The sequence below is a fragment of the Lepidochelys olivacea genome, assembly GCF_965140295.1.
Source record: "Lepidochelys olivacea isolate rLepOli2 genome assembly, chromosome: 2".
Lineage (NCBI taxonomy): Eukaryota > Metazoa > Chordata > Testudines > Cheloniidae > Lepidochelys > Lepidochelys olivacea.
In genome coordinates this window covers 253,451,757-253,477,923 of record NC_140412.1, presented here as the reverse complement: position 1 = coordinate 253,477,923, position 26,167 = coordinate 253,451,757, and the positions used below count along the sequence as shown (strand labels likewise).

Here is a 26,167-nt window from a genome sequence, read left to right as displayed (position 1 = left end):
CCTGCCATGCATTGGGCAGACCCAGACCCCACCCCTCCATGGACAGACTCTGCCCTCCACACCCCCAGAGAGGGGCTTTCTTCACCTTCTTCTGGTGGTGGCTCAGACCCTGCCTCTCTCAGCAAGGTTAACTCCTAGGGTGTGTTTCAGAGTAGCAGCCGTGTTAGTCTGTATTCGCGAAAAGAAAAGGAGGACTTGTGGCACCTTAGAGACTAACCAATTTATTTGAGCATGAGCTTTCGTGAGCTACAGCTGTAGCGCTGTAGCTCACGAAAGCTCATGCTCAAATAAATTGGTTAGTCTCTAAGGTGCCACAAGTCCTCCTTTCCTAGAGTGTGGGGGCTCAGTCCCAGCAAACCCTAGCTCTTCCTCGTATAGGCTGCTCCTTTTCCCACTCCCACTAATGGCGCCACAACCATGGGGGCCAGGAGGTCATGGCCTCCCTCCACCCACTTCTACAAAGATTCTGGGGTGCCCTTGCTGCATATATAATGCAGGTTGCCCTTATATTGCCATCACAAGGCATATCCTTCATTGCCGTTCTCTGTGTTGACACTGATGTGTTCTTCTGCGTTGTCTGCTGATAAAGACTTTGTCATAACCCTAGCAGGAAGGTTTAGGGGATTCCTCACACTTATCCAAGATATGACCCAAGACTACTGGAGGGCGGGAACATCTCACTCTTCCCGTATAGACCTGTCAGATCTTTCCACTGCCCCAACTAATGTGCATAAATATTAATAAATCTTCAGAACATCCCTTTGGGTTAGTTAAGGACTATTACTATGATAAATATGACTGAAAATTAGGTACTATCACAGCTATCACCAGTAATACTGCTAATATTGTAGCCCTGATACTGAATGAAAATTGAAATAGATTTAACCAGTTCAGTTGTGTACTGGGACCTCGTCTGTAGAGATAATTATTCCCTTTTATTTTATATGGGTATGGAAATGGAGGTTTTGGTACTTGCTCATGGAGACTAGATCCCTTGTGTGCTTTGCAGTTGCAAAAATTCAGAGGAATGTTGACTATCAGCGAATGCTAATTGCTAAAACTCAGGCTAATAAAGAGCATTTAGCAAGTTTTGCCTCTAAACAGTCTTTTCTCAGATTATTGCCATTTTTATATCCAGAACATTTTAGCACCACTAAATGTGAAAAAATGCGTACTTGTTACCTACCATAATTACTCACAGACTAGCTGGATAAATGACAGCAGCTTTAGCTCATACCTACGAAAATTCAGCCTTGAGAAGGTCAAACTTTTCGTCTGCTGAATTGTTTTGTGAGGATTATGTCCAGAAACACGAGTGCACGCATCTCAGGCAATAATAGTTCTCTTTTCCTGTCTCAGTGAAGGACAATGATCATTCAATGACTTTTTTTTCCTCATTCTTTGGTTTGTTGCCATCAGACTCTCAGCAATTTCATGGAAACTCATAGGCCCAGGCGCCAATCCACTTTTTCTATCTGTAACGATGCATCAAGTTTTCTAATCAGTGTTGGATCCCTTCCATGGATATAGCAACTTCAGTCACTTCTTTAAGAATCAGTAACTATACATAGGTCTTATGTCATGTTTTTCATCCATTGACCACAAAACACTTGCAAAGGGTAGTCATTAGTCTCTATTTTACAGATGAGGAAACTGAGGCAAAGAGAAGATGGAGCCAAAATTTTCAAAAGAGGCCATTGATTTTGTGTATTTTTGCTTGTCCATCTTGGGACAAAAGTCCTAACTGGGACACAAGTCTCAGAGCTGCTGAGAACTGGCTGCAAGCATTTAGCTCTTCTGAAAATCAGGACACTTTCATTTAGATGCTCAATTTAGGCACCCAAGTTTGAAAATGTTGGCTTTCATTTCTTGGACCCTCTAGTACTTTAACCGCCTTATGCCTTTTTTTTATTCATAATACTCAATTTCCCAAGTGCAATAAAGTCACATCTTTTTGTTTAATCATGTACTTTTGTACCCTATTTATAGTGATAAGAATGAACAGAAATGCTGCAACTCCATTTACATAACAAAAGATGAGTCTTGTATGCACTGAACTATTGTATTAACAAGAGAGCATTGGAAACACAAATGAGGTTAATTTTGTGTGTGATCATTTATTTTAGATTCAATAGCTGTGGAAGTAGCTATTATTTGAGAATACTAGAGGCCAGTCAATTGTTAAGACGCTTGTTTAAAAGTACGTTGCTTAATATTTTTAAAATTGTGAATATGATCTATTTAAAAATGTGTTGCAAAATACTCTCTGCTTTTTCTAATCTCAAAATTACAATGAATAAATTCCCTGATCCCCTTTTTGCAATACTGGGTGCACAGCATGAACAAAATAGGCAATGGTGATTTTAAAAAGCATCCAACAAAGTTAATTTGAAAAGCAACCCCATGCTTTCAATTACCTTTCTGAAATGCCAAAATGGAAGTGTGCAACTTGTGCAGGAAACCAGTGCTTCCTAGCCACAGTGAATTAATTATGCTGTATTGCCAATGGGGCATGAGGATTAATCGGAGGAAGTGACAGATGTTACAGCTACTACAAATTAATCACTGTCCATACACGAATATCAATATTTCTGTCAGACATAACAGCATATGGAGTTTTACTTTACTGCATTGGTAGCATACATTAATTGGTTCAGGCTAATTAAAGCTTGATTTATGTTATGGCGCAGGGGAGAGAACTCAAATGTACAAGTCTTGAGGGACTGATGTTGCCTTTTGGGCTGAATTTTTACAGCCGTCCTTAAATTTTGTACAAATAACAGCTTTTCAAATCTCATATTTTGCAAGTTCTACAGCAAAATCTATTCAGTCAAGAATGCTCACTGCCTTTTATCTGCCTTCCTTCAGTCACTCAGATATTTATAACATTAAAATATTTAACTTGAGCCATCCTGAGATGTATGGGTTTCATCTGAGTAACCCCACTATCAAATTACAGTAACCCTTGTTGTTCCTTCCTGTTATCTGCCTCCTGTCAGTCACTCCCATTCTTGTCACATTTAAATTGGAAACTACCAGCAAGAATCATGGGAGCAGAACTGGAGGCAGGTTGGACATCTATAAGTTCTTCTGAAGGAGAAGCTGCAGAGTGATTGGAGAAACAAGCATTCAGAGCCGGTTTTGAACTACCTTTATTAATGACAAACAAGAAGAAAAGTGCACAAGTACACCCTGTAATTTACTATGCCTGAGCACCATCAGGAGGAGCTCATTCGAATTCCTGACAAAGAAAATGTCCCTTTATGTTCTCTTCATATTGCTTTGCCCTTAAAAGTGACCTCATGCATTGACACAGTTCAGATTGATTGTGGAGCATGTCTTGTTTTAAACAAGAAGGTGGAGATTTTCACAGGTGCCCCAGGAGGTTAAGCACTCAAATCCCATTGTAATTCAATAGGAGTTGGATGCCCAACTTCTTTAGGTTCTGCTGCAAAAAATCCAGATTAAATTTAGAATCTGTCATTTTCCAAACATGCCCTCAGGGGATGAAAATATAACTTGTTGCAAAAATGTGGTGGAAACTATGAATTCCAAATATAAGCTGTTTTTTTTTTAATAAAACAAGTACATGATAAGTGTCTAAAACAGCTCACTGGGAGGAATTCCAGGTGACGTTTAATAGACAGCAGCCTTCCATTGGCTCTCCAATGGGGGCTGCGGGAAGGGCAGCCAGCATGTCCCTCAGCTCGCGCCGCTTTCTGCAGCCCCCATTTGCCTGGAGCAGTGAACCGCAGCCAGTGGGAGCTGCGATCGGCCAAACCTGTGGATGCGGCAGGTAAACAAACTGGCCTGGCCCACCGGGGCTTTCCCTGAACAAGCGGTGCCCCTAGTTTGAGAACCACTGCTCTAGACCTTTAATAATTTCTGTTGCTCTCCTCTGGACTTTCTCCAATTTGTTCACATCTTTCCTGAAATGTGACACCAAGAACTGGACACAGTTGAAGCCTAATCAGGGCGGAGTAGAGTTACTCCGAAGAATTACTTCTTATGCCTTGTTACAACAGTCCTGCTCATACATCCCAGAATGATATTCCCATTTTTTGCAACAGTGTTACACTATGGATGGAGGTAGGGAGGCTTTGCATGGAAATAGGGGGCTTTTCTTTAGCCTCCATGTGCCCCTAATGCAGGGGCAATCAAAGAGAAAATGTTTGTGCTCCCTAATTGAAAAGATTGAAAGGTGGCCAAAGCATGCCACACTCCCACAGAATCCTGGATCAGCATGTTAGAATGGGGCTGTCTTGTAGCTGGAAGCATTTGCTGGGAGGAGCACATGCTGCTCCTTTACTTAGATCACAGGCTCTTCAGGGCATGGATCATCTTTTGATTCTGTGTTTTGTACAGTATCCTGCACAATGGGACCCTGATCTCTGATTGGGGTCCTTAGACACTATTGCATTGCAAGTAATAACCTCTGAAGGATATGTAGGATCCACTGCTTGTAGGCTTACAGACTCAAGTCTGCATGCCTTAGCCCTGCATAGATAGTTTCCCTCTGGCCCTGGCGGCTGGAATTGTGCACCTCCACTCATACCCCTTGTCAGGGTCCCCCCCCACTCTGAACTCCAGGGTACAGATGTGGGGACCTGCATGAAAGACCCCCTAATCTTATTTCTACCAGCTTAGGTTAAAAACTTCCCAAGGCACAAATCTTTCCCTGTCCTTGGATGAGTACTGCTGCCACCACCAAGTGAGTTAGACAAAGATTCAGGAAAAGGACCACTTGGAGTTCCTGTTTCCCCAAAATATTCCCCAAAGCCCCTTCACCCCCTTTCCTGGGGAGGCTTGAGAATAATCTACCAACAGATAGGTAAACAAGGTGAGCACAGACCAGACCCTGGGGTTTTTAGGACACTAAAAATCAATCAGATTCTTAAAAAACAGAACTTTATTATAAAGAAAAAAATAGTAAAAGAAACACCTCTGTAAAATCAGGATGGAAGGTAATTTTACAGGGTAATAAGATTTAAACATAGAGAATTCCCCTCTAGGCAAAACTTCAAAGTTACAAAAAACAAAAAAAGTTACATTTTTCCCTCTTAGCACAGGGAAAATTCACAAGCTAAAACAAAAGATACTCTAACACATTTCCTTGCTATTACTTACTATTTCTGTAAGTTTAGAGATATCATCCAGTAGGAGCTGGATTACTTGCTTGGTCTCTCTCTTTGTCTCCCGAGAGAACACACAAAACCCAAAACAAAAACCTTCCCCCACAGATTTGAAAGTATCTTCTCCCCTTATTGGTCCTTTTGGTCAGGTGCCAACCAGGCTATCTGAACTTCCTAACCCTTTACAGGTAAAGGAGGGATTTTATGCTACACTTAGCTGTATGTTTATGACACCCCTGTCATGGCACTGGATGTAAAAACCAGGCTAGAACCTGATTCATTTAGCTGTGTTGCTCTATATGACTCATTTGATTTTCAGTAGTAGGTGAAATTTACAATAGGAGGAATGAGGATATGAATACACACTTCCCATATGAACACAGCAACATAAGAATGACCACACTGGGTCAGACCAATGGTTCATCTAGCCCAGCACCCTCTCTGATGACAATGGCCAATACCAGATGCTTCAGAGGGAATGAACAGAACAGGGCAATTATCAAGTGATCCATCCCGTCTTGTCCAGTCCCAGCTTCTGGCAGTCAGAGGTTTTGGGACATCCAGAGCATGGGGTTGCATCCATGACCATCTTGGCTAATAGCCATTGATGGACCTATCCTCTATGAATTTATCTAATTCTTTTTTGAACCCAGTTATGCTTTTGGCCTTTACAACATCCCCTGGCAATGAATACTTGACTGTGCATTGTGTGAAGTACTTCCTTATGTTCGTTTTAAACCTGCTGCCTATTAATTTCATTGAGTGACTAAAGGTTATGTGAAGGGGTAAATAAAACGTCCTTATTCACTTTCTCCCCACCAATTATGATTTTATAATGCTCTATAATATCTCCCCTTTGTCTCTTTTCCAGGCCAAACAGTCCCAGTCTTTTTAATCTCTACTCATATGGAAGCTATTCCGAACCCCTAATAATTTTTGTTTCCCTTTTCTGTGCCTTTTCCATTCTAATATATCTTTTTTGAGATCGAGCAACCAGAACTCCATGCAGTTTTCAAGATGTGGGCATACCATGGATTTATACAGTGGTATTATGATATTTTCTGTCTTACTATCTATCCCTTTCCTCATGGTTCCTAACAGTCTGTTTGCTTTTTTGACTGTTGCTGCAGATTGAGTGGATGTTTTCAGAGAACTATCCACAATGACTCCAAGATCTCTTTCTTGAGTAGTAACAGCTAATTTAGACCCCATCATTTTGTATGCATAATGGAGATTATTTTTTCCAGTGTGCATTACTTTGCACTTATCAACATTTAATTTCATCTGCCATTTTGTTTCCCACTCACCCAGTTTTGTGAGATCTCTTTATATCACTTCACAGCCAGCTTGAGGCTTACCTATCTTGAGTAATTTAGTATCATCTGGAAACTTTTCCACCTCACTACATCCATCCTTTCCCACATCATTTCTGAATATGTTGAACAGCACAGATCCCAGTACAGATCTGTGGCATATCCCGCTATTGACCTTTTCTCTATTTCAAAAACTGACCATTCATTCCTACCCTTTGTTTCCTATCTTTTAACCAGTTACTGATCCATGACAGTGCCTTCCCCCTTATCCCACGTCTGCTTACTTTACTTAAGAGTTTTTTCAAAGGATTTCTGAAAGGCCAAATACACTGTCTAGATCGCCCTTGGCCACATGCTTGTTGACACCCACAAAGAATTCTAATAGATTGGTGAGGCATGATTTCCCTTTACAAAAGCAGTGTTGATTGCTAATCCCACATATATTGTTCATCTGTGTGTTGATTATTCTGTTCTTTACTATATTTTCAACTAGTTTGCCTGGTTCTAAAGATAGGCTTACCAGCCTATAATTGCCAGTAAGAATGTTTTAGGTGTAGATGTACCATAGCTCAGTTTCTGACTGCCATCTCCATTTTAGGAAATTCACCGTTTGTGTCATTGACTGGATGCGTGAAATTAACAGCATTATAAACATATATTGACTGCAACAGTTATCTAGAAACATGTAGTTTCTTAAAGCATTAAACTCTTCCACTTTATAAACTAAGGGCTGGATTCTGTCTGGCCTCTTCTCCAAAAGGTCAAAGACAACTGAGCCCGGGACAAAGAGTAAGCCCTGTGATGTGAGAAGATTCTCTTCAGCAGTTTGCACACACATAACTGAGGGCAAAATTTAGCAGTAAGTTTTTCAGTGGAAGCAGGGCAATTTTGCTCACATAGTAGAGGCCAACAAATTCTCTTACCCATTTATTCACAATTACAGATATACATCAGCAAACTCAACATCAACATCAAATCCACAGTGCTGGGGAACAGGAAAGCAATATCAAGAAGTCAGGAATAATTAGCCTGTCATGCAAGAGTACAGAGAGGTGCCGTGTATCAATATCAGCAATCAGCAATCTCTCTGTAAATATTTTGGTTAGCAAATTAGATTTACATCAAACAGAAAAGGGGGAATTAAAAAGAATAATGATAAAAATCTGTGCTATAAAGCTATGCCTCGCTTTGTTTGGGCAATATAACACCATTTTTCATTCTGGTTTTCTTTAACTCAACTATATTAAAAATTACCAGACACCTCAAAGGTGAGTGTGATTTATAAAATAAAATAGAAATAAACTAACTGTGTATGTTCCTCCAACAGGTTGATGGCAAACGGGTATTCAACAAAGAACTGATTGAAAATATTCTTTTCTTATATTTGTCTGAGAAGAGAGTAGAGCGAAACCCTTATGGAGGAGTCTTCTAGACTGTAATAGGGATGAAATAAATACAGTTTCATAGAAATTACTTTAAAAGCCTATATAACATCATAGAAAATTATATCCCTTCTATTATGGCAGGGTGGTGGTGAAGGCTTCATAGCTGCAACTGAGTTTCTATGTTAAGTCCAATTTTGCCTCCCCTGATTCCTGTAAAATACATACTTGTTATCTGGCCTGAAAATTGGTATGTAGAAGTGATTGGGTTTGTTTAAAATTCGGTGAACAGGAAGACTTTGAGACTGGAACTCAAAACAGGAAAGACGAGCCCAGTGAAAAGACATTAGAAAGGCAAAGTTTGAGAGTTGTGAAGTGAAATTCATTCTTTTTGCTGGGCACTGCACAGATACAGAGGGTATTTCTACACTGCAGCTGGAAGCGAGCCTTCCAGTCCAGGTAGACAGATTCACGCTAGCTTCACTCAAGCGAGTGTGTTAAAAATAGCAGTGTGAATGTTGCTGCTTGAGTGGTGACACAGGCTAGTCACCTGAGTCTCAGCCCACCTGAACCCCTGATCTAAGCTCAGGTGGCTACCCCTACCACCACCTCTTCCACAACATCCACATTGCTATTTTTAGTGCGCTAGCTCAAGGCATGCTGCCAGCTGCAGTGTAGACATACCCATAGGAACAGAGGGGCCCTGCCTATACTAGTTTAAAACATATTTTTTCTGATCCCCACCATCTTCCCCCCAACCAACCGAAATCAGAAAAATATATTTAATGCCTTTCTCTAGAACACCAAATTTGGTTACATAAAGAATCCTCAGGTAAATTCAGGTGCTCAGAAACTCCAGTCTTAATGACACAAATGCGCTCCCTTGTGCTTGAGTGTGACTAAGTCCAGGGAATGTGTTGCCCTGTGTTTACCTTCAATAGATCTCTTTAGTCTCAGTAGCTGCCTGCAGAACTCTGTCTTGATCAGAGATTGTGTTAAAACCAGTAATTAATGCCCTTCCTTGGGCAGCTAATGTCCCAGTTTTGGAAACAGGGTCTCTCTCTATTTTCTTCGCCCATTCTCTCATTGCAAAGGGCCCTGTCCTGGGAATGGGAGAAAATCCAAAGGGTTTTCTTATATAAAAATGTGCTACAACAGCGTGGAGCCCGAGTTTTCAGCCCTAATGTGCTTAAAATGGCAGAACCCCTGCCTACCGAGTCTGGTACTGCTGCTATGGGGGGTAAGCCATGCAGGGAGTAGTATTATTATTTATTATTTCTATTATCCTAGCTCTTAGGAATCCTAGTCATTGACCAGGACCCAGTGGTGCTAGGTGCTGTACAAACACAACACAAAATGACAGTCCCTGTCCACGTATAGTCTAAGAGACCAGCAGTAACAGATGGATGCACCCCGGTGGCGGAGTACAGGGAAACAATGAGATAATATTGGACAGCATGATAGGTAGTGGTCTCAGCATGGTGAATGCTGCTTCCCTCCCAGTCCCGTTCACCATGCCCCAGCAATCTAGATATTGGTGTTTCAGTTAGCATTTTAATTCTTTACCAAGCCTTGTTCCTGCTTGATTCTACAGTGAAGGCCTAATCCTGTTCTCCACATCATGAATACATCTAAGGGAGCTGCATATGAATGAGCGAAGAAATAGTCACAGAAATAGTCCAAGGTGAAATTTCCCATCATAGCCCTTGGCCTTGGGGCCCTTAGCCCCAGTGTCATCCCCCCTTGGCGGTGGAGAGGTGGACCTTAGCCCCTATGCTGTCCCCAACACAGGCGGGGAGCCAGTCCTCAAACTATACACCACTATGCACCACTGAAGTCCTGTCTCCAGTAGGACTTCAGTGGTGCATAGACGTATGCTCTCCCTCTGTGCAGGATGTGAATTTCACTCTGAGTTATTTCTGTGAATATTTCTTGTTATTCTGCGAATAGCCTTTAAGTCCCTTTGGAAGCCTAGGTGGTATATAAACCTACTGCTGGCTCCCTGCAGAGAGGGGACATCACCTTGGGTGAATAATTTGCATTATAAATACACTCGAGAAAATTGCAAGCTATTCAAGGACAGTTGGTGAAAGACATAGGTGACATGAATTGACTGTGATATTATGTAACTGTGAATTATTTGCCCAGCTCTAGTCACTAAGAGTATTAAAAGTGAAAGAATTATATAGATCTAATTTGGGAGGGCTTCCTGCTTTACATTCAGGCCTTGATCTTGCACTGAAATCTTCTTACCTGGAGCCCTGTACCTATGCAGAGTCCCACTGAAGGTCTGCAGTAGCCAAACCCAGTGCAGATTTGGGGGCCTCTGCTTTGGCAGAAAATTTACTACCTAGCTCTTATGTAGTCTTTTTATTAGTAGACCTTAAACTGCTTCACAAGGGAAGTCAGTATCGTTATCCCAGTATTACAGGTGGGGAAACCGAGGCACGGATGGTGGGGGGGAATGGTTTGCCCAAGATCCATGGTGTACTCAGCTCTCCTGAAACCCATTTGGAGCTTGCTCCATTAAGCTATTACTACTCAGCTGCATGTCTTTGTTCTCATGGCACTAGCATAGTGCTGCAGCATTTGGTTTGCAAAACAGTTTCTCTGCCATTTAAAGAAATGAATGAAAGTATTTTTTGTTAATGTTTGGTTTTGTACCACCACCACCACAGCTATCTCGTTAAATATGAAACCTTTATTTGCTGGGTTAACTCCTTGTAATGTACCTTTGGCTCTTAGTCTTGGGCCATCAATGTCATCCGATGAAGTGAGCTGTAGCTCACGAAAGCTTATGCTCAAATAAATTTGTTAGTCTCTAAGGTGCCACAAGTACTCCTTTTCTTTTAGGAATATTTTATAACCTGGTAAAATAAGATTAAGCTAGAGTTCTGGAATACCTTATCCTTTGTAAGTTCCTGTCCAGGATTTTATAACAGGCAGAGACACTACACCTGGAAAATCCATGCCTGGTTGTACACTGAATGTGTTGCATGTTGGGACAGAGCTTTGGGAGTTTAGTCAGTGCCATGTGAATGCTTAAACATATATAAAAAGGTTATGAACAATAAATTTGCATGCACTTCACTGTCAGTTCTCAGTACCTTGATTGCAGATACTCCTCAGTAACCTGGAATATAACAAGTACAAAACATAAATGTAGGCAGGAAATGCTAAGAGTATTTTGAAGCTGCCATTATTTATTTACCAATAAAATATTAAACAGTACGTCTTCTCTAAGTCACTCAGTCACTGCTAGCCATTGCTATTTCCAGTGGTGCCACGTACGTGCTGTGAAGGACAGGTGGCTCAGGAGCAAAAGAGGTTTTTGTATTGTTTGGCAGGCCTGCTCTGTATTAGAGGAGAACAGCAGTTGGCAGATTGGATTAACATTCTCCTGAGGGCTGGATCTGGTGTGCCAGCTGTATGTTTAATACGTGTAGGTCATACTGATTCCATACTAAATTTGTAAGGAAGAGCAGCCAGCCACTTTACCTCTGCTGCATCACAAAAAGGTCAGTCCTGAAGCCAGTGGAAAGCTCCCATTCCTACAGCATCCACAGGATCAGACTCCAGAAAGTGGGATTTGAAAACAAATATTTAAAAAAGAAAAGTATAATTATGAAATAACAGAGCATGGCACTAGAATCATAGAATCATAGAATATGAGGGTTGGAAGGGACCTCAGGAGGTCATCTAGTCCAAACCCCTGCTCAAAGCAGGACCAATCCCCAACTAAATCATCCCAGCCAGGGCTTTGTCAAGCCTGACCTTAAAAATATCTAAGGAAGGAGATTCCACCACCTCCCTAGGTAACGCATTCCAGTGCTTCACCACCCTCCAAGTGAAAAAGTTTTTCCTAATATCCAACCTAAACCTCCCCCCACTGCAACTTGAGACCATTACTCCTCGTTCTGTCATCTGCCACCACTGAGAGCAGTCTAGATCCATCCTCTTTGGAACCCTGCTTCAGGTAGTTGAAAGGAGCTATCAAATCCCCCCTCATTCTTCTTTTTCGCAGACTAAACAATCCCAGTTCCCTCAACCTCTCCTCATAAGTCATGTGCTCCAGCCCCCTAATCATTTTTGTTGTCCTCCGCTGGACTCCTTCCAATTTTTCCACATCCTTCTTGTAGTATGGGGCCCAAAACTGGACACACTACTCCAGATGAGGCCTCACCAATCTCAAATAGAGGGGAATGATCACGTCCCATGCTCTGCTGGCAATGCCCCTACTAATACATCCCAAAATGCCATTAGCCTCCTTGGCAACAAGGGCACACTGTTGACTCATATCCAGCTTCTCGTCCACTGTAACCCCTAGGTCCTTTTCTGCGGAACTGCTGCCTAGCCATTTGGTCTCTAGTCTGTAGTGGTGCGTGGGATACTTCCATCCTAAGAGCAGTACTCTGCACTTGTCCTTGTTGAACTTCATCAGATTTCTTTTGGGGATTTCACCAATCCCCTGCCTTTTAATTCCTTCTCTAGTTGGCATATTTCCTACCGGTTAGCCCAGAGTACTTCCTTAACCCCTTGTTGCTCAGTGTGGTGTTTGTACATCTCTGTCACAGGTGCAGAGAAAAAGCAGAATCCTCTGCCACAGAAGGAAAGGTGACACATCAGAGAGGCACCGTGATAAATACAAAAGATTAGAGAGGTGGAAATAAAGCCTCCAATTACATGAAGTTATCCATTGGCTCTCTCTCCTTGCAAATAGCAGAGCTTCCCTGAGTTTAGGACACAGGTATAACTACATGGATTCCACATTCTTGGATTGCAGTGACTGTCGAAGATGTAGATATTTACATAGTTGAACTGGTTCTGCAGGAAACAAGGTTCTTATGGAACTCTTGTTAGCGATAAAATGGTGACGGTGCTTTGATCCGATAATAATGATAGGTGGGAAGAGCATTACCTCACAATCTGTCGCCACCTAGAGGAGAAGCTGAGAGCCATCTCCAAAGCAGTAGGAAATGCCTCGGCTGGAGGTTGCTCCTAGTGTTATAAGTCATTCATATATAAAAGCAAGAAGAAAAATGTAATTGCATTTTATGTGTTTGAGGAGGTTAAAAGTTTAGCAGAACGTTGCCATGGTTACAGTGTCCAGTTAAAAAAAGTGGATCTTTCCTGCCTATTAAGTAACATACAGTAGCCAGTACGGAAACAGGACTTCATTCATGTTTGGTTAGTAAACAGAAAAATGTTCCAAATTATGAACTGACTAATCTCAGCCCATAGAAGTCCCATTAAAATCAATGGGCTCACAGGGTGGTTTAGAATATAATTAATCATACAATGAAAATTTAGACTTTTGTGTTATCCTGGTATAAAAATACTGAAATATTACCCAGTGGGGTGCATTGATTTGTTCCAATTCTTTAAAGAATTTAATGAAGAGGAACTGTGATGATTTTTTTTAATCTGACAATTAATCTTTTCAGTGCAGGAAGATTTAAACCACCAGGAAGTAACAACCCAGTATTACTTCTTAGTGATTGATTGACTCAGGAACAGATGTGACAATAGAAAAGTGAACAGGCTGTTACTATGGGTCATCTGTTTTAGCACGCATAATACACGCTATACGGAGGCAGTCTTAATAATGTGTAACACAGCCTACCACTAACATCTGGATCTTATTTCCTCTCTGGACACAGTTCTCCTGTTGATCCCTTTAGTAGATAATAAAGCAGGTCCCTTGCACCCCCACCTGTCCCTTAGTACAGCAGAGAAATATGCTGTCACTGTGTTCCACTCATGATCTTGTTTTTCTCCTTCTTGGTACTCTTAGTTTGTCAGCTTCAGAGCCTAGTTATATTCCACAGGCCTAAAGAGTGAAATGTCCCAAGGCCTCTTTTATCCTGAGTCTCCTGCATCACAGTGTGGGTTACTGTTCCACTCTGAAGTGGTATTAATAGTTAACTCTCTTAAAGTGCCACGGCCTCATGTGTTTGGTCTGACACTGATATATTCATTTCTGCATTGCACAATTGCAGTGAAGATAGGAAAAATGACCTATATAAATCTTCTGCTGACAAACCACATTGTTAGAGATATTAATGGAGGACTTTGCTGGCAGATCTAGCAGCTCCAGTTTCACACACCATCTGAGCTTTATTTGTACTGCTTTTCTCATTTGAGAGGAAAAGGGACAGATGATTACAAGAATAGTTTGAGTCCAGTGAGGATTCAGAGCAGAGGTGGGCAAACTACGGCCCGCGGGACCATCCTGCCCAGGCCCTGTGCTCCCGGCCGGGGAGGCTAGCCCCCCGGCCCCTCCCTTGCTGTTCCCCCTCCCCCGCAGCCTCAGTGCACCTTGTTGCTGGTGTAGTGTATTAAACTGCTCCGCGTAGGAATATGCTACTGGTAGCAGTTATGGAGAGCAATTTACTACACTGCACCGTGCAACGCTCTGGGCGGCACAGCTGTAGCGCCGGCAGCCACCATTGCTCTGCGCTGCATGGTAAGGGGGCAGGGAGCGGGGGGGGGGGGGGGTTCGATAGAGGGTAGGGGAGTTCAGGGTGGTGCTTAGGGGGTGAGGGAGTGGATGCGGTTGGGGCAATCAGAGGGTGGGGAACGGGGGGAGTTGAATGGGGGCGGGATCCTGGGGGGCAGTCAGGAAGGAGGTGGGGGTTGGATGGGGCGGTGGGGGGCAGTCAGGGTCAGGGGTTCCGGGGGCGGTCAGGGGACAGGGAGCGGGGTGGGGGTAGATGGGGCAGGGGTCCTGGGGTGGCCGTCAAGGAACAGGGGGGTTGGATGGGGCCGGAGTCCCGGCGGGAGGTGTCAGGGGGCGAGAAGCAAGGGGGGGATGGATAGGGGGCGGAGGCACAGCCTTTCCTAACCGGCCCTCCATACAATTTCTGAAACCCGATGTGGCCCTCAGGCCAAAAAGTTTGCCCGCCCCTGTTCTAAAATGTTTTTCCTCTTGTGAACTGCCAATAAATTGGACTTCTGAGTTCAGTGACCAGTGGTGCAAGAGTAAGGTTTGTAAGATTAAGGTTTGTAAGAGTAAGATTGCCCTTGGAGGACCCTAGTGAACTTCATATTTGAGCAGGATTTGGTGAGTTACCACCCTGTTGATTTTCCTTTTTTAAACTGGCCCAATGACATTCTTAATAAGTAATTTTTCAATTTATAAGGTGATAATTATGTTTTCAGCTTTGAGTCTCAATCCTTTCAGTTTGTGCTCTGTGTTTTTCTCATGGGGAGATATTTCGCATACCCTGGAGCCTTAGCGTCTAAGACATTTTCTGATCCTCAGCTACTCTGTTTCTGTTTTGTTTCTGAATATTTCTAATTAGTGATTCATTTTTCTCTGAAATTTGATTACTTTTCCATCTGTAAAAGCAAATCACTTGCATGGCAGCAGAGATATCGGAAAATAGATCAGTCTTCTGTCCTTCTAACCATTTCCTTTCCGGGAGGTGGTCTGATCTCTTAATTTGGTTTCCTTTCTCTTTATGTTCCTCTTTGGGATATAATTGTATGATGCCGAATCTAAAATCTTCTAGTGACATTTTTAAAGAAGGTTAGGAAACCTTTAAAATCAGTGATGATAGGAAACAACCATTTTATAGCCAGATTCTGGCTGGCTGTGTGTGGCTCTACTGGACGATAGGAAGAGTGGAAACACACCCATGTTAGGGGCAGCTATGACCTGACTGTGAAGCACAGGAGTAGGGGGAGATCAGCTATCTGTGCCAGAGTCTGGGAGGAAAAGAGAGTTATGCCGTCCTTCTGACCCTTGGAGCACTATCAGATGCTGCTGGAGCTGTGATGAGTTTTGGGGCAGGAGCCAGGGCTATGGACTCCCCAGTACAACACCTCACTTAAACAAGTACTTAACTTTAAGCACTGCCAATGAATAGGTGAGGTCAAATCCATGGAGCTACTCATGTACTTCAGCAGCACATGCTCAAGTGCTTTGCTGGCCCAGAGCTTCTATGGAGACATTATAGACACACTACCTTATTCCTCAGTGCTAGGGGCTGGAAGGTGCTGGAGGTTCTACGCCTGGGTGGATGAAGGTATGAAATGAAGTCAATGGTTTCAGGGCAGAGTGTAGTCAAATCTGTATGTCTCTGAATTTTAGATAAAATAATTGCCTTTTAGGCTCTTAGGTACTGAATCTGTCTTGTCATTTGGTACCATTGCGAAGAAGGCATGCGACTGTTGCTGTGGATAATGTGGATGAGAAGTGGAAAAGACCTATGTAGCTGATTGCAGGATGATCAGCCCAATGGAGGGAGATCCTCTGATGGCATAGGTTTGGCACAGTGACTTCTGTGCCACCTGCAGCTGGCATAGGGAACATGGCTGAGGATTTTCTGTGACCTGATCCTCTTTGGGCCCATTGGTAGCAGATGTAATGTAGAGCAGCCCTAATCTTGCTCTAATTTACACTTGGGAAATTGCCTGGCACATATCCAGCCTAGGATATAGGGAGTAAAAACAGGTTGCTTCAAACCAAGCCTTTTTCACACACCCCTATCCTTGGTTGTGCTGCAAGCTGCTTGGGTTTAGGCAAGGATCAGGGCTGAGAGCTCCAAAGCTGTGCAACTCCTCACAATGCTCCAGGGAAGCAGATAAGTAGCATTATCTTCCCTCTTCCCCTCTTCTCCTTGTATTGGTGCAGAACATGAGAGACCGAGAGATTTCATGATTTACCACCAAGTGAGTCTTTGGCACAGCTGGGATTAAAATTAATGAATTCCTCTCCCTTTGTCACTCACCTCATTAAACCATGTTGTTCCTCTAAGTCAAAGTTTAGCCAACCTGTGTGAATGGAGAAGTGAACTGACCACAGGAGGGGAGAGGGTTCCCTCGTGTCCATGCTGTTAGGAAAGTCTGATACTTATCATCAGAAATTCTTCAGTTGTTCATTTATTGGAACATGTAACTCAAACACACAGAAAATAACTTTGAAGAGTTTGCCAGCCACAAAGCCTGAGTCTTTGATTCCAGGTCTCTCTGTCCGATGTTTTGCCCTTTGGGGGACATTTCGGCAAATAAATAAGAAAATTGCTCCAAATTCCATCAGAAGTCAACAGAAATTTCCATAGAGATATTAGATAACTCTAGCCATTCTCCCAGGACTTTGGACTAATTTAGTTCTGATTCTCATACCAAAGAAAGATCCAGCTATTTCATATTGCACCAAGGTCTCTTTTGCATCCCTTTCTATTTTAGGAATATGCCTACCCATGTGTAATCTCAGCATGTATGGGACAGTGGGAGTAACCAGAGCCATTGCAGCCCATAGTCTATTAAGGCTAAGAGGTGAAGTAGCACAGCTAGGACCTGTTCTTGCAAACTTTATTCTCATAACTAGTCTTTTGATATCAGGGATTCAGTGGGATGGCTCACATGAGCAACGGTTGCTGCCATGAGTGACAAGTCATGGCGAGTCCCCTTAGGAGACAGCACACCACAGTTAAAGCCAATGTAACATGATAGACTCATAAAACAGAGAGAGATTGGTCTCTCTCTTTAATGAAAGATGATCCTGTGTGCATCTGTAAGGGTTGGTCCCAGACCTGAGCGGGTGTGTGATGATGATCAGATAATAAAGCAGTCCTCAAAGGACGAGCAAGTTTGGCCACCCTCTGCAAGACACAGGCTCTTCCCTTTCTGCTGCTCCAGTATGAGCTCCCTTCCACTCCCATTTTCTCCACCCCATCCAGTTTACCCTCTCAATCTCTGTGTCTCTCTGCACTTAACAACCTCTGTGCCTCAGACTCTGCTAATTGCTGTGGTGTTGCGCCTTCTGACATGGCTGCCTGTAATCTATAGTAACCACGGGAAAAAGCACTAACCAATGCCTTTCCCAGCAGTTGCCCTGTCTGTTTGCCTGCCCACTCCATTTGTCATCTCCTCTCCTTCTCCTTTGTGTGAGCCTGACAGTGTTCATACTGGTACTTCAACTGTCTTCAGATACGTGGAATAGTCCTGTCCTGTTTGAAAACCTGCCTATGTTAATAAGCAAGAGAGTCATGTTCTGGTCCTGAACTTAACCTGTCTTCCCCATTTTTCCCCCTTCCTAGAGGCTTTGGAGGAATATTTAGTGCTTCCGAGGCATTTTAAAGATGAACAGTGCTCAGTATTTATGGGTTTCAGAGTAACAGCCGTGTTAGTCTGTATTCGCAAAAAGAAAAGGAGTACTTGTGGCACCTTAGAGACTAACCAATTTATTTGAGCATGAGCTTTCGTGAGCTACAGCTCACTTCATCGGATGCATACCTTGGAAACTGCAGCAGACTTTATATACACACAGAGAATATGAAACAATACCTCCTCCCACCCCACTGTCCTGCTGGTAATAGCTTATCTAAAGTGATCATCAGGTTGGGCCATTTCCAGCACAAATCCAGGTTTTCTCATCTTCCACCCCCCCACACAAATTCACTCTCCTGCTGGTGATAGCCCATCCAAAGTGACAACTCTTTACACAATGTGCATGATAATCAAGTTGGGCCATTTCCTGCACAAATCCAGGTTCTCTCACCCCCTCACCACCCTCCCAAAAACCACACACACAAACTCACTATCCTGCTGGTAATAGCTCATCCAAAGTGACCACTCTCCCTACAATGTGCATGATAATCAAGGTGGGCCATTTCCAGCACAAATCCAGGTTTTCTCACATCCCCCCCACCCCCATACACACACAAACTCACTCTCCTGCTGGTAATAGCTCATCCAAACTGACCACTCTCCAAGTTTAAATCCAAGTTAAACCAGAACATCTGGGGGGAGGGGGGGGAGGAAAAAACAAGGGGAAATAGGCTACCTTGCATAATGACTTAGCCACTCCCAGTCTCTATTTAAGCCTAAATTAATAGTATCCAATTTGCAAATGAATTCCAATTCAGCAGTTTCTCGCTGGAGTCTGGATTTGAAGTTTTTTGTTTTAAGATAGCGACCTTCATGTCTGTGATTGCGTGACCAGAGAGATTGAAGTGTTCTCCGACTGGTTTATGAATGTTATAATTCTTGACATCTGATTTGTGTCCATTTATTCTTTTACGTAGAGACTGTCCAGTTTGACCAATGTAAATGGCAGAGGGGCATTGCTGGCACATGATGGCATATATCACATTGGTGGATGTGCAGGTGAACAAGCCTCTGATAGTGTGGCTGATTTTATTAGGCCCTGTGATGGTGTCCCCTGAATAGATATGTGGGCACAATTGGCAACGGGTTTTGTTGCAAGGATAAGTTCCTGGGTTAGTGGTTCTGTTGTGTGGTATGTGGTTGTTGGTGAGTATTTGCTTCAGGTTGGAGGGCTGTCTGTAGGCAAGGACTGGCCTGTCTCCCAAGATTTGTGAGAGTGTTGGGTCATCCTTTAGGATAGGTTGTAGATCCTTAATAATGCGTTGGAGGGGTTTTAGTTGGGGGCTGAAGGTGACGGCTAGTGGCGTTCTGTTATTTTCTTTGTTAGGCCTGTCCTGTAGTAGGTAACTTCTGGGAACTCTTCTGGCTCTATCAATCTGTTTCTTTACTTCTGCAGGTGGGTATTGTAGTTGTAAGAAAGCTTGACAGAGATCTTGTAGGTGTTTGTCTCTGTCTGAGGGGTTGGAGCAAATGCGGTTGTATCGCAGAGCTTGGCTGTAGACAATGGATCGTGTGGTGTGGTCAGGGTGATAGCTGGAGGCATGTAGGTAGGAATGGCGGTCAGTAGGTTTCCGGTATAGGGTGGTGTTTATGTGACCATTGTTTATTAGCACTGGACCCTGGTAGTTTTAAATACAGGTATAAAGGGAATTATTCTGAGGACAGTTTGGTCTGACTTCACATGAAAAATCTTATAGGACATTTCCGAAAAGGTTTCTAGCTTAGCTGTGCCAAGATTTTACTGTATAGTTCCATGCAGCATTTCTCCTTTGTATTCAGGATTTGCTATTCCCATTCTTTCCCTTTGGGGAATCAGAACAGCTTTATAACTTCAGTAACACTAAAGTAAAACCTAGGGACCTATGCTACCTTCAGATTCACACTGCAGCTCTCCAAGTTTAAACTTTGTGACCTCTGAGGAGACCTCAGCAAACTTAATGGAATTAAGGGCTGGGAGGGAAATACAACACTAATTAGCATTGCACCATCTCAGAGGGGTAGAGGGGACATGTTCAGCATAAATAAATGCGAAACTGCAGCAAAGTCATTTGCATTCCTGAGCCTTCTCAGGTGTGTAGTCATGAGGTAGTTGTCTAAGCTACAAGTGGTTTTGCATATCTATCAAGTAAATCAGAGACTCAGAATCCTAACACACATTAATAGGATGTGATTTTGTGATGCTCTCTGAAGGAGTTTGTGGCTGTAAAGGAATGAATGAATAGAGACAAAAGGTGCAGATTGCCATCTATAACCAATTAGATATTGTTCCGGTGTCATACCTCCAGCTTTTGGGAGACAGCTCCCTCTACACCCTGATGGCTGCTTCCCCCTTTCATTCACTGGCTTTCATGCACTGGCACAAGGCTGCAATGTTTGGGTTGCAATTGCTACAAAGGAGTGTCTGTGTTGGTAACCCAGTAATCAGCGTGTATTAGGTTTCCCTCTCTGCCCAATCCACAAGAGGTGGGTCTGCTGAAGCCTTGTGCATCAGGCTAGCTCAAGCTGTAGCAAATGCTGATATCATCTCTGGAGGTCTCTAGTTCAATCCCTGTTGAGTTAAGCAACATGTTGGCCCTCACACTTTCATTTTTAAAAATTTCACAAAGCTCTTCTATTATTATTGTTTGACTATTTTGTAATTTATATAATGAAACCTACACTTTCTCCCTAACCCTCCTGACTGTGTCACATTAATCAGTGTCTACAATGTGAACAAAACAAGGAGCAGGATAAAGAAGGAAGGGAAGCAGCTAGATACTGCAGCCAGTTTTTAAACTAATTTCTGCCGTTGCTTCTCCTCAATTCTATAGCATCGTCTTGTATTCTGTGGCCCTGGCTGTGGCATCACAATCAAACAGATTTTAGTTAGTGTGTGAGGATGGTAATAGGTCTGTGTTATGGTCACATCAAGGCTTCTATCACCCTTTAGGATATCTGTTGGTCTGTGGGAATAGTCAGAATATTTTGCACAAGATAATAGGTAACTCCTGGAAAGAGTACAGTGATGTTGTCTATGTATACAGGACTACTATTCAAGAGGCCCTCAATCTATGACAAAGTTTGAGTGCTTTATGAGCAAAGGTGGGGGCCACATAAACTAGACATTGAAATCAGAGTGATATCCCAGATGCCATGGAGTGGTCTATGTGGGTAGATGTTGACTTTTTAATGTGTTTTAAGTTAAAGCAATAGACCAGAGTTTGAAAGCATGAATGCCTAAAGTCAGATACCTAAATCTATATTTACATACCCACATTAGCAACCTAACTTTCACAAGTGCTGAGCGCCCATTCCTCCCACTGAGCAATCAGAAATCCCCGGGACAAATCAATTCACACTGAAAATCCGTCCACCAAGTTTTAAACCATTAAAACAAGTAGTAAATTTTCCCTTCTCAAAGGGCCTAATCCTGTGAGGTGAGGAGTGCCCTCACCTCCCAGAAAAGTCAGTGAAAGTTGAAGATGCTATTCAGCCTCTCTCAGGGTCAAACAGACCTTAAGCCATTGCTGAGCCCAAAATCAGCCAGCTTTTCTCTGATGGTTACGAAAGGGTGTTGCAGTATATACCATATCCCTGTTGTGTCTTGTTATAACCATGTCGCCTTTCTCCAACTGACCAAGGTGTCCTCATTAAGGATTGTTCTATATTTAGCCATTGCTGGGAGCATGTGCCCCTACCTTAATCAAAGACCTGGTAGCCATGGCAACGACACAGAGCATCTGGATGGATACAGTTTGCCAAACATTTTAACAAGGTGTGAGATGAATATCACATATCACCATTAGGTGAATTAATTTATCGTTCCTTTCCAGTACAGATTACAAAGTATTCATAACAGCTCCCTTGCCATAAAATGCTAGACTTTGCATTGATATGAGCCCCGTTAACATAGATTACATTACTAATCTTGTTTTCTTTTAAATTTCATTTTGCAGGTGTATCAGCATTCGTTTACGGCATATTATGTCCTCAGCAAAATACCTTTTGGGTAAGCAATAATTCAGTCTTCATTTTAAAACACAGCAATTTAAAATTCTACAAAGTAATACAAGATACAACTAATGATTTGCCAATAACAATTTCTGTGCAGCAGTCTAGCATCCACTGTACTGTGTGTTGTAGAACAGAACATAACCTGAAAGAAACAAAAGTAGTCCACTTCCGGGAGAGGGCCTAGTTTTCATGCTGTTGGCTAGAATGTAGTATAAATAGCTAAAAACTGGGAAGTGAACATAAATTTGTGTACTCTGAATATCACACTAGCTACTAGTCACGTGCAAATTTTTACCAGCAAAAATGGGGAGATACAATAGACCTGTACTTTGCTGTTATTAGAATATTGTAAGTGCAATTCTCAAACTAAAGCTCTAGTTTGCTATTCACTGTATTCTTTCACTGGTTTATTATTCCTATAGAGAGTGCCAAACAGGTGGTAAGCATTTCTCATACCTAAAAGTCAGCTCCTGCAAAGACTTGCAAGTGTGCCATTTGTTATGCTCCTGAGTAGTTTCAGTGAAGTCAGTGACACTACACATGGCTCTTATCTAGCAAAGCACTTAAGCACTTGCTTAAGTCCCACTGACTTCAATGGGATTTTTTATTTCAATTGAGCTTAAGCATCTGCATGAAATTAAGTATGTGTTTAAGTGCTTTGTTGAATCAGGATCCTGTGAACAGTTGTGCATAAAGTTTGGCAGGATAAGCGCCTAAGTAGACAAAATGGGAGGAGGAGAAGAGATGTTACATGCCTTTTTATAAAGTGCTGGATTGCAATATTCTATAGTACCTTTCTCCACGTGAAGCCCCACTGAAGTCAGTGGGTATTCGATGAATAAGTTACCACCAACCACAAGGAAGTGGATATCAAAATGTGGCCCAAAAATTGGTTTTACATTTTTCAGTATGTTTATCCTACCATATTTTTATATGTAACAGGAAAGTAGAAATACAAAGTATTTATAATTATCTCTTGGAAAGCAATTATTAATATAATACTTTTTATAAAAATTCAAGCATGAAAGAATTTAGTCATGTCGGCACAAATTTTTAAAGGTATTTAGGTGTTGCTGTGCTCAGCATGGCAATGCCTAAACGATTTACGAGCTTAGATATCATTTTCGAAAGGGATCTAGGTACTCAGCAGTCTAAATTCCATTGACTGCCAGTGCAGTTTAGACTCCTAGATGCCTTTTGAAAATGAGATTTAGGCTCCTAAATCAATTAGATGTTGTGATGCTGAGTGCAGCAACACCTAAATAACTTAAAAAGCTGGAGCGTAGTTTTCCTGTTAAAGGTCTCTCTGATTTTAGGTTTGAAAATAAATTCCTAACTTCAGAGTATGATTTAGACCTCAGTCTGACAAACAGACATCATGTTTAGTTTCTTACAAGGCTGGTAATGTGCAGATGTTGTGTCAAGGAGATATCTCAGTATATGCCCCCACTTAGTTAAAAAAGAGTTCACATAGAGAATTTCTTTCAGTGGTGTCCAGTTAACAGCCAAGAAACATCACTGTGCTTTCTTTACAGAAATTCTGTTTTCTGCACATATATATATTTTAAAAAATCCCCAAATGTTAGAAACTCTCTAAATTGGCAATTTAGGAATCCAGACAGTTCACTACTACCACAGAATCGTTCATCATCCACCCCACCAAATTTACATTTCACTAACAAGGTCAGCTCCCAGACTGCTGCGCTGGGCATCACAAAATGGGGAAGAGATGGCCAGCCCTCTGTGGAGATAGAGGTGGTTAGGGACTATTTAGAAAAGCTGGACGTGCACAAGTCCATGGGGCCGGACGAGTTGCATCCGAGAGTGCTGAAGGAATTGGCGGCTGTGATTGCAGAGCCATTGGCCATTATCTTTGAAAACTCGTGGCGAACCGGGGAAGTCCCGGATGACTGGAAAAAGGCTAATGTAGTGCCCATCTTTAAAAAAGGGAAGAAGGAGGATCCTGGGAACTACAGGCCAGTCAGCCTCACCTCAGTCCCTGGAAAAATCATGGAGCAGATCCTCAAAGAATCAATCCTGAAGCACTTGCATGAGAGGAAAGTGATCAGGAACAGCCAGCATGGATTCACCAAGGGAAGGTCATGCCGGACTTATCTAATCGCCTTTTATGATGAGATTACTGGTTCTGTGGATGAAGGGAAAGCAGTGGATGTATTGTTTCTTGATTTTAGCAAAGCTTTTGACATGGTCTCCCACAGTATTCTTGTCAGCAAGTTAAGGAAGTATGGGCTGGATGAATGCACTATAAGGTGGGTAGAAAGTTGGCTAGATTGTCGGGCTCAACGGGTAGTGATCAATGGCTCCATGTCTAGTTGGCAGCCGGTATCAAGTGGAGTGCCCCAAGGGTCGGTCCTGGGGCCGGTTTTGTTCAATATCTTCCTTAATGATCTGGAGGATGGTGTGGATTGCACTCTCAGCAAATTTGCGGATGATACTAAACTGGGAGGAGTGGTAGATACGCTGGAGGGGAGGGATAGGATACAGAAGGACCTAGACAAATTGGAGGATTGGGCCAAAAGAAATCTGATGAGGTTCAATAAGGATAAGTGCAGGGTCCTGCACTTAGGACGGAAGAACCCAATGCACAGCTACAGACTAGGGACCGAATGGCTAGGCAGCAGTTCTGCGGAAAAGGACCTAGGGGTGACAGTGGACGAGAAGCTGGATATGAGTCAGCAGTGTGCCCTTGTTGCCAAGAAGGCCAATGGTATTTTGGGATGTATAAGTAGGGGCATAGCGAGCAGATCGAGGGACGTGATCGTTCCCCTTTATTCGACATTGGTGAGGCCTCATCTGGAGTACTGTGTCCAGTTTTGGGCCCCACACTTCAAGAAGGATGTGGATAAATTGGAGAGAGTCCAGCGAAGGGCAACAAAAATGATTAGGGGACTGGAACACATGAGTTATGGGGAGAGGCTGAGGGAGCTGGGATTGTTTAGCCTGCAGAAGAGAAGAATGAGGGGGGATTTGATAGCTGCTTTCAACTACCTGAAAGGGGGTTCCAAAGAGGATGGCTCTAGACTGTTCTCAATGGTAGCAGATGACAGAACGAGGAGTAATGGTCTCAAGTTGCAGTGGGGGAGGTTTAGATTGGATATTAGGAAAAACTTTTTCACTAAGAGGGTGGTGAAACACTGGAATGCGTTACCTAGGGAGGTGGTAGAATCTCCTTCCTTAGAGGTTTTTAAGGTCAGGCTTGACAAAGCCCTGGCTGGGATGATTTAACTGGGAATTGGTCCTGCTTCGAGCAGGGGGTTGGACTAGATGACCTTCTGGGGTCCCTTCCAACCCTGATATTCTATGATTCTATGATACATCTCATATTGAATCTTTATTTTATTCTGTAATGGAACCATGCTGTTGGATGAATACTTTTGATTTCATTTATTCATTCAGTGTGAAGTGAAGATTCTGAAAGGAATATAGTGCCAGGAGGCACTGAGTTACGTCAGAGTCCTGTCTGTTTTCTCAGAGTATGATGTGTTGGTAGAGCAAGAAGATATTTTAATGGAGAGAATTGGTAGGATTGCTCTGTTTGGTGTTATGAAATGTGTTGATCACATAGTGTGATCGGGTTGTGTAAGTATATGTAGATCTCGCAAGCTCACATTTTTATCTGTATTGTAGAGCAACTAGCAAGTTGTTTCAGAGTAGCAGCTGTGTTAGTCTGTATCCGCAAAAAGAAAAGGAGTACTTGTGGCACCTTAGAGACTAACCAATTTATTTGAGCATAAGCTTTCGTGAGCTACAGCTCACTTTTTCCCCAGTGGGTAATGTTGCATGATGCAATAGTGCAATAAGTACATTGTAAATGCATCCCTTGAGGAGGGCTACTGAAGGGGAATTTATAACCTTCTAGAAATATATTTGGAATTTTGCACATGATGTAGGAAATTCTAGTGGATATAGTTAAAAGGGTGGTCCCAACTGAGTGGTGTGATAGTGGGCAAGGAAAGATGACGCACAACTCAAAAGCAGTGCTTTCATTTAGAGAACAAAACTCTCGCATCACACTGGGTGGGAGTGGGGAGGGGAGGCTGTTGACCTAGTAGGGACACACACACACACCTGCCTTAGAGCAGAGTATTTATTTTATTGTATTTCTTTAGATTTGACATTCCTGAGCAAAGCTCTTGTAAACACTTTGAGCGCCTTGACAGCAATTAAACTTACAATAACCACCCAGCAGATTTAGTACCAATATGCAAAC

General features: G+C 42.7%; 1 protein-coding gene across 7 annotated transcripts in view; it reads left to right on the top strand.

Moving 5' to 3' along the window:
• DPP6 (dipeptidyl peptidase like 6) overlaps positions 1-26,167 on the top strand; it is a 787,036-nt gene that overhangs the window by 583,201 nt on the left and 177,668 nt on the right. For all 7 annotated transcript variants that reach the window (XM_084618426.1, XM_084618430.1, XM_084618428.1 and 4 more), the window contains one exon: positions 21,879-21,931. In XM_084618426.1, coding sequence (XP_084474552.1) covers positions 21,879-21,931 — 53 coding nt within the window. The remainder of the gene's footprint in view (positions 1-21,878; positions 21,932-26,167) is intronic.